Source organism: Fonticula alba (assembly GCF_000388065.1).
Source record: "Fonticula alba strain ATCC 38817 unplaced genomic scaffold supercont2.7, whole genome shotgun sequence".
In the NCBI taxonomy this organism is placed as follows: Eukaryota; order Rotosphaerida; family Fonticulaceae; genus Fonticula; species Fonticula alba.
This window is the reverse complement of record NW_009242977.1, coordinates 1,153,460-1,162,004: the sequence shown is the minus strand read 5'-3', so window position 1 is coordinate 1,162,004 and position 8,545 is coordinate 1,153,460. Positions and strand designations below refer to the sequence as shown.

The 8,545-nt window shown below is 69.6% G+C and overlaps 2 protein-coding genes across 2 annotated transcripts in view; both read left to right on the top strand.

The window, feature by feature from the left end:
• H696_04460 (hypothetical protein) overlaps window positions 1-2,186 on the top strand; it is a gene marked incomplete at its 5' end in the record, with an annotated part of 10,464 nt that extends 8,278 nt beyond the window's left edge. The window contains 2 exons of the mRNA XM_009498336.1: window positions 56-1,781; window positions 2,075-2,186. Of these exons, the coding sequence (XP_009496611.1) occupies window positions 56-1,781; window positions 2,075-2,127 (1,779 nt within the window). The 3' untranslated portion in view covers window positions 2,128-2,186. The remainder of the gene's footprint in view (window positions 1-55; window positions 1,782-2,074) is intronic.
• A 574-nt stretch (window positions 2,187-2,760) lies between these two features.
• Window positions 2,761-5,703, top strand: H696_04459 (kynureninase). Its single transcript, XM_009498335.1, has 5 exons — window positions 2,761-3,446; window positions 3,688-3,810; window positions 4,020-4,356; window positions 4,593-4,935; window positions 5,224-5,703. The coding sequence occupies exons 1-5, from the start codon at window positions 2,874-2,876 to the stop codon at window positions 5,315-5,317; spliced, it is 1,470 nt and encodes a 489-aa protein (XP_009496610.1). The 5' UTR covers window positions 2,761-2,873; the 3' UTR covers window positions 5,318-5,703.
• The last annotated feature ends 2,842 nt before the right edge of the window (window positions 5,704-8,545 follow it).

The following is an 8,545-nucleotide window of genomic DNA, read 5'->3' as shown; positions in this document are numbered from 1 at the left end:
CTCTCTCCCTCTCCCTCTCTCCCTCTCTCCCTCTCTCCCTCTCTCCATCGCTCAGCTCCAGAAGCACTATGCCTCGTCGATCGCTGGCGGGGCACCGAGCGCCACCCAAGCGCCGGGCCTGGTGGCCCATGCGGCTTCCGGGGTTGCCTCTGCGGCCCCGGGGCTCTTGGATGCACGCCGCGGCATGCGCAAGCCCTCGGCTCCGCTGCCGGTGCCGCCGCCGGCGCCGCCGCCGCCGGAGGACTTGGCCCGGCGCCGTGGCACGGTTCCGCAAAGCGCCGGACCCGGGGCCTCGCCCTCGGCCGCGGCAACTCTCCCGGCCGCCTCCCCGCCACTGACTCCCTCATCCATGGCGGATCTCCTGCACTCGGAGCTGTCGCGTGACTGGCTGCAGTTTGATCCCCGGCACTTGGCCGAGCAGCTGGCCCTCATCGAGTTTGCCCTGTATCAGCGCATCACACGCGACGAGTGTCTCGGCCAGGGCTGGCAGCCGCCCCGGCGGAAGAAGGGCCCCGGCGCCGGGCGAGCCGGCCCCCATGCGGGCGCCTCCGGGGCCGGGCTTCCCACAGGCACCGGGCCCCCTGCCGGGGGGGATGCCGCGCTGCTGGCGGCCGAGCGTGACTCGGTTTGGCGCTCGCGGCGCAAGTCCTCCGATGCCAGCCAAACGGGCAAGGGCAGCCGCGCCGGCCGGGCTGGCACCGGTGGCAAGGCCACCCGCGGCAGTGCCAAGGAATCCGGCGACTCGGCCGCCGCCGCCGCCGCCGCCGCCGCCGCCTCGGCCCAATGCAACATGGTGCGCGCGCCCAACATCGTGGCCGTCATCGAGCACACCAACCGCCTGGCCCTGTGGGTGGCGACCAAGGTGCTGGAGGGGTCGACCGTGCGGTGCCGGCGCCAGGCGCTCAGATTCTTCATCGAGCTGGCCCACTACTCCCTGGCGCTGAATAACTTCAACGCCGCGGTCACCATCATCGGGGCGCTGGAAACCTCGTCGGTTTACCGCCTGAAGCAGACCTGGGCCGGGATCACCAGCGACCCGTATGGCCTGGAGGATGTGGACCCGGACCGCGGGGCCGGCGGGGCCGGCGGCGGGGGCCTCAACCACCTGGAGGCCTATCGCCTGCTGGGGAACCTGGCCTCGACGCGCAACAACTTCCGCGCCTATCGACAGGCCTTGCGGTCGGTGGACCTGCCGGTGGTGCCCTTCCTCGGGGTCTTCCTCACGGACTTGACCTTCATCGAGGATGCCAATCCGGACTACATTTATGTCCCGCTGCCGGGGCCGCAGCCGGCTCCGGCGGTGCTGAACACGGCCCCGGCCATGACTCCGGCCGATCCGCCGGGCCCGGGCGCGGTTGCCGGGCCCATGCCCGCCGGCCCGGGCGGCGGGTCGTCCCACATGGCCAGCTCCTCCGGCACGCTGCTTGGCTTCCCCGGGTGGGAGGTCATCTCGCCCGGGACGCCGGGCGGCGGCATGGCCAACCCCGGCCCGCCGTCTCCGCCCCCGGCGCCGCCGCTTCCCCCCTCGGCGGTGTCCTCGGCCTCCTCCTCGAATGCCGGCAGCAGCGGGTCCACCCCGCAAACGAGCACCATGCCGCCGCCCATGAAGCGCCTGGTCAATTTCGACAAGTGCCTCAAGCTCCACCACACGCTGGAAGCCATTCGTATGTACCAACGGGTGTCGTACTCCGGGCGCTTTGAGGCCGATGAGAAGGCCCAGGCCTTCCTGCGTGGCGTGCGTGGCCTGGATGACCGGCTGCTGTATCAACGGTCCCTGGAGAGTGCGTTCGCTGCGTCCGGGACAAACCCTCCACCTGGTGGGGGGGCCTTTTTTTTTCTTTCCCCCTTTGCCGTGTCCCCCTGCCTCTCTGTGCTTTGGCCATGCCTCGCCCGGGGGAGGGGGAGGGGGGTCATGCCCCTGCGCCGCCCTTTACTGACCCTCTTCCGCTCGTGCCTGCCACCCCCCTCTGTGCCTTTCTCCCTTTCCCTCTCTCTCTCTCTCTCTCTTTCCCGGCCCGTGCCTCTCGGTGGCGCCGCAACCTGGGGACATCTGCTCGGCACGCGCCCTGTGCAGTCGAACCACGCGAGAATGTCGTCTCACTGGCCTCGGTCAAACTTGACAACTGACGCTGCCCCTGGCGTCCAGGCACACATTCTCTCTATCACACACACACACACACACACACTCGCAAAAATATCATCTGTCCTTGTTTCCTCCCTATTTTGCGCCTTTCCGCCGTGCGCAGTCCTCTCCGCGGCGAGAATAGACCTCTCCCTTTCTTCAGTCGAGCTGTGCCCGGCAAATGCAAACAGTCCCGCCCATACCGCTGGCTCGGGCGAGGACATGGACACACCTTCCGGTGCATGTCCCTTGAATCTTGCCTGTGCGGCATCCCCTCCGGGACGCATGGACAAGGAAGATCCCGCCCATGTGCCTGGCCGAGGAGGTGGCAGATCGCGTGCTCGGGCAAGAGCAGGCGAGGGGGGCGGGGGGGGGGGGGGGGGGGGGGGGGCGCCGAGCCGGCACCAACGACACGGGCCCCGGGTGAAACAGGGCGGATAACCAAGTGCCAACGAAGGCCCCGACTAGACCCGGCACATGTCCCACCCCTCGATCCCGGCTCCGGCCCGGCCCGTTCGGGGGCGTCCGTGTGCATGACCGAGTCCCTCTGTCATGACACGCAGCATGACCAGCTGGACAGGCGCCTCCCGCCGCCGCCGCCCCCCCCCTCCGTAGGTGGAACGGTCGAGTCTCTCTTCACCACTTCGCCGCTTTATCAGCACCCGGACCAGCCCCCGCCCGGCATCGCCGCTCCTGGCAACCCCCTGTCTGTCCCCCCCCCCCCCTGCCGCCCAGACACCTCACAATCACCATGGCCTTCGAAAATACCAACGAGACCGCCCTCGCCGCGTGCGTGGTCCCGACGGCGGCCGAGCTGCGTGCCGAGCTCGACACCCTGGCTGCCGGGCTGCCGGACGCCACGCCGGCTGCCATGGCCGCCGCGCTGGACGCCGCTGACCCTCTGGCCGGCCTGTCGCAGCACTTCACGATCCCGGCGCTGGGGAACATCCCGGCCGCGCGGGAGTACGCCGCCAAGAATGGCCAGGAGTCCGCCCCCTGCCTGTACCTGTGCGGCCACTCGCTGGGCCTCATGCCGACCATGGCCGGGGAGCTGATGAACAATGAGCTGTCCGCCTGGGGGTCGCATGCGGTCCTGGCGCACTTCGACCACCCCGGCAAGCCGCCCCACCACCGTGCCTGGGTGGATGGCGATGAGGACATCCGCGAGTCGCTGGCCATCATGGTCGGCGCCCGGTACCGGCACGAGGTCATCTCCATGAATGCCCTGACCGTGAACCTGCACCTGATGATGGCGGCCTTCTATCGTCCGACGGCCACGCGCTTCAAGATCCTCTGCGAGCTGGGCGCCTTCCCGAGTGACTGGGTACGTCAAGCACAGGAAGCCCGCCGGGGGGGGGGTCTCCTACAAGCCGGGGAGCAGGCCGCTGGCGGGCAGTTCCCCGGGCCTACATGTTCGCTGGGGCGCGACTTGGGCCTTTGGTTCCCCTGCCTGGGTGTGCTCTCGTCGGTGTGATGCCGCGGTTTGATGTGCCCTCTGACCAGCCATTTTTGGCCGCCGCCGCCGCCGCCGCCGCCGCCGCCACGCACCGACCTCCACACCGTAGTATGCCATCCAGACGCAGATCCGCCTGCACGGGCGCAATCCCGATGACGCGATGATTGTCGTCAAGCCGCGCGATGGCGAGCGCATCCTGCGCCTTGAGGACATCAAGGCCGCCATCGATGAGGTGCGAATTGGCCGCCGCTGCCTGGGCCCGTGTGGCACCGACCACCTGCCCCTCCCTCGCCGGTGTCGCCCATACTGCCTCTGACCCTCTGCCTGGCTCGCTCTCTGGCGCGTACATACGTGCATATGCGCGCATACATACACATACGCGCGCGCGCGCACACACACACACACACACACACACACACACACACACACACACACATGCAGAACGCCGACAGCCTGGCCATGATCCTCCTGCCCGGTGCCCACCACCTGACCGGCCAGCAGATGCCCATGGCCGAGATCACGGCGCATGCCAACCGCACGCACGCGGACATCCGTGTGGGCTTTGACCTGGCTCACGCGGCCGGCGCCATCCCGCTGGCCCTGCACGCTTGGGGCGTGGACTTCGCTGCCTGGTGCACCTACAAGTACATGAACGCCGGGCCCGGGTCCATTGGCGGTGTGTTCGTTCACGACAAGTGGGCCGACATGGGCCCGGACAGTGTGCGCCTCAGTGGCTGGATCGGCCACTCGATGGAGACGCGCTTCCGCATGGACAATGGTGCGTGTTCGGGGCCGGGGTTGTGCCTGCCATCGCCGTCGGGAGGGGGATCTCCCGCCTCCCTCCGGTGCTGCGCCGGGGTTTCTCCTCTCGCCCATGCGCCTGGCTGCTGACCTGGCCGCTGCTCGGGTCCCCCCATCGGCTCTCTCGCGCGCACGCACGCACGCACGCACGCACGCACGCACGCACGCACGCACGTACGCACGCACACCGCCTCGCTGGGTGACCCCGTTCAGTCACCGACTATGTCCACGGGGCCCCGGGGTTCGTCATCTCGAATGCCTCGCCCTTCGCGCTGGCCACCCTGCGCGCGTCGCTGGTGGTCTTCGATAAGACCACCCCGGCCACCCGCCGGGCCAAGTCCATTCGCCTGGCGGCCTTCCTGCATTACCTGCTGGAGGAGGCGGGCCTGCTTGGCAAGCAGATCGGCCTTCTGACGTCGCTGGAGCCGGCCGAGCGGGGCGGCCACGTCAGCCTGCTGATCGGCCGCGGCGGCTGCCGCGAGACCTCGCGCTCGGTTCACCGCGCCCTCGAGGCCCGCGGCGTCCTGTGCGACTTCCGCGAGCCGGATGTCATCCGGTGCGTGCGCCACACGGCGGGGGTGAACATTTGTTGGGGTGCTCTTGGTGGTTCTCTCTTTTGTCCCTTCTTTCGCCTTCCTCCTGCCTTTGCCCTCCTCGGCCCGTGTGGCGCGGCCATCGGACTTTCCGTGCGATGGAGCCGGGAGGAGAGCAGGGTGGTCCCTGGCCCTTGGAGCCCGACGATGTGAACGGGGCACTGACACCTGTGCCTACGATGATCGCGCGCGCGCGCGCTGCGCCCGGGGCATGGGCTCGGGTGGTGTGGGGGGGAAAAAAAAAAACACAGCGTCTCCCCCCAGGCGTTGTACTCCTCGTACGCGGACGTCCTGCGCTTTGTTGAGCTGCTGAAGCAGGCCGTCAACTCGGTCATCCCGGAGTGAGGAGGGACCCCGGAGCCGGAGCCCGAGCCGGAGGAGGGCGGGGCGACATTCCCGAGGGGAGCGGCAAGTCGAAGGCCAAGCCGTGTGCGTCCCTTTTCCTGGCCTCCACCTCCTCAGAGGGGGGGCGGCCGGGGCTTCCCCTGCCGCCAGCTGGCGGTGGGGGTGCCCGTCTCCGCTCCATCTTTCCTGTGCGTCCTCCGACGGCAGGTCGGCGTCCCCCCCCCTCCCTTGGTCCGGCTGCATGCCGCCGTGCCCCATGCCTGGCCGTGGTCAGCCCAACGTCTCTGCCCATGCTTCTCCTCCTCCCCTGTGGACTTTCATTCCCTCGTGCGCGAGTGAGTAATTTTGTGGCGGATAAAATGTATGGCCGCACAGATCTGTGTCAACCCTTGCTCGATGCGTTCAACACACACACACACACACGTACGCGAGGGATGGGGGGACAGGGCGGCGAGGCACTCTCAGTGGGGGCACGCCGAGAGAACTGCGGGCTGTCCTCATTTAGGGGGGCCGGCGGGCGGGGAAAGGTGGACATACACACGCTCGCCAGCTGGCGACGAGAAAATACGCAGATGCAAACACACCACGGCCGGCGGGGGTGACTGACATGCCCACGGCCGGCGGGGTCCTTGCCGGCTCCTGGGTCTAGGGTTGCTGGGTGGGGAGGTGCTCCGCGGGAAGGCGCCACCTGCGAGCGGGGCGGTCCATTCGGTTTAGTGTGCCTTAATCGGGGATGGCCTGTTAGCTGGGCCAACCAGGGCGAGCGTCCCTCCGGCCCTCGGTCGACGGGTGGGGCGGGGGAGGGGGGCGAAGCGTGGGGAGCATGGGGCGGGGCATCCGTCGAATGTTCTTGGGCAGGCAGACGGGCAAGACGGCTGCGAGGACGGCGCCGCGAACATTCATGCTCCCGCCGTGTGATGGGTGCCTGCCGGCGGGGGGGGGGGGGGGGGAGGGGGATGTGCCCTCGCCCCTCGTTGGGCCTCTCGCGCGGTCCTTCTTCCCCGTGTCTGCTAATGATGTGGGGAATATCAAAGGGCATATATTGGCGCCCGAATCGGTCGAGCCCCTTCCCGAGGGGGATCCCGGGGCCCGGCTTGCCGGTGGGCCCGGCTTGCGCTTCTGCCCCTCGAATTCGCGCAACACACGCCTGGGCCATCCCTGCCCAAAAGGGACGTATGCGGAGGTCCGGGGGGCTGGGGGGGAAACAATATGATCATCGTCCGGGCGGGCCGGGCCGGGCCGGCGGTCTCGTGGCGGGGGGCTCAACATGCGGGTTTCGCCAGAAAGTCCGGTGGACGCCCTATTCCGTTGAATGTCAGGTCGGATTCGCTAGAGTGCTCTGTGTGTGGCGAGGAGTGCGACTCGGGGAATGGGCCAGCGAGGGGGGAGGGGGGGGGGTGTACCTGTGCGGGGGGTTGTTTTTTTTTATTCGTGGGCGCCAGGCAGGGGGGAGGCGAGTGCGCTTGCACCGCTGTGGGGGAGGTGTGGGCAGGCGAGAGGGGGGTACGCCGCTTGGCCGGACGGTGTTCGGAACCCGGCCCTTGGGCCTGCTTGTTGCCTGCCGAAAGTCCTGCGTCCGGGGCGGCCGGCTGGGAAGATGAATGGCACCTCGGGGGGTGGGGTCTTTTTAGGTGCGTGCTTGCGTGCGTGTGGACGTGTGGACGTGCATGCGTGTATGCACATGTGTGTGCATGTGTGTGCATGTGTGTGTTCGTGTGTGTGTGTTCGTGTGCAATAGGGGCCTCCCCTCTGGGTGGGGGACGAATTCCCGCGCGTCGAGCAGGCCGCGCTGGCATGTTCTCTCCGCCGGGGCCGGCCGCGGTGGCCCCTTCGTCCCGGGGCGCCGGGGGCAGGTGGTGGCGTGTGCGTCCCTGCACGGCCGCGCGCCAGCATGCCCGGGGAGGGAGGCCGCCGCGCCGGGGTCCGGGCCCGGGGGAGGATGAGTTGGGGAGGGAAAAAAATGCCAAGTCCAATGATTCCCACACCGCAAGGCGCAGGGGTCGTAATATGGGCTGCGCTGTGTGTGTGTGAATGGCGAGGGGTCATTTTTCGGCTGCCTCATTGCCCCTCTGTGCCCGGCTGTGTCAGCGTCTAGTCTCCGCGGCCGGGCTTCGCGCGCCTCGTGCGCGGGGCGGCGGGGCGGGGGCGGGGGGAGACAGGCCGCGGCCGGCTCTCGAGCCAGCTGGCGAAGCTGTTGCGAAGGGCAGCGCCCCCCCCCCCCTCCCCCCGCCGCCCGAGGGCCCGCACGACTCGGGGGGGGAGGGGGCACGGGGCGGGGCCGGGAAACGGCCGGACCGCCCTCCCCGGCTGACGGGCCCTCTCACCTGTCCGGGGCGCGAGGTGGGCGGGCCTAATGTGCGAGTGTGTGTGTGTGCGCATATACATATATGCCTGCATTAATGTGTGTCTGCCTGATGATGGCCTTCCAGCCGACCAGGTCGGCGGCCATCCGCCTTCCCGGGATGGCCGTGTACCGGTGTGATTCATGTTGCAGGGCATCGGGCGGCGTCGTTTTGGTTCTGCCCCGGCCAGCCCTGCCGGCCCGGACGCCTCGAGATGACTCATGCCTCGGGCCGGTGCCGGGAAGGGGCCCGGAGGTGCCTGTGCCGCGCACTGGCGCGCCCCCATGGCCGGTCGGCTGCCCGCCGGTCCGCCCCCGGCCCTCGTCTCCCGCGGCTGGGGGGGAGTTGCCTCTTGAGGAGGCTGGAGCGCGCCCGTCGCGCCGCCTAGGGGGCGCGCTTCCTCGGCGGGCCGGTGTTCGATGGAAGGCGCGCATGCCGGCCCGGCTGGGCTGTCGGCGGTGTGTGCACACGGTCTCGGCATAGCCCGCCGGGGCCGGGCCCGGGGGGGGGGGGGGGGGGGGGGGGGGCGCCGGAGGGCCGAGAAACATTGCGGCCATGCGCAATCTGCCCGCCATGTATGCCGGGAGGGGGGTCCGGGTCTCTGGCGCGCAGGCGCCAGAGGGGGCTTTTTCTTTTCCGGGCCGCCCAGCGAGGCTGCCCGCGGGGGCTCCGTGGAGGAGGGCCTCGCGACCGGGGAGGGGGCGGAGTTGCGGAGGTGCGCGGGCCGCCCCGGGCGGGGCCGGGGGGGAGGCGGCCGCGCAGCAGGGGCCCTTGGCGGCGCCGGGCCCCCCATGTGCGGGCCGCCTTGGCACGAGCCCAGTGTTTCATTGCACACCTTGTGCCGGGTGCCTGCGGCGGGCACTCGCGCCATTGCGTGCCCCGCCTG

What these genes read in the sequence shown, in the direction of transcription:
- H696_04459 (XM_009498335.1), top strand. Translation starts at nt 2,874, where the DNA reads ATGGCCTTCGAAAATACCAACGAGACCGCCCTCGCCGCGTGCGTGGTC. An exon ending in TCAAGGCCGCCATCGATGAG is followed by an intron (nt 3,811 to 4,019) that starts GTGCGAATTGGC and finishes ACACACATGCAG; the next exon opens with AACGCCGACAGCCTGGCCAT. An exon ending in CGCGAGCCGGATGTCATCCG is followed by an intron (nt 4,936 to 5,223) that starts GTGCGTGCGCCA and finishes AAAAAAACACAG; the next exon opens with CGTCTCCCCCCAGGCGTTGT.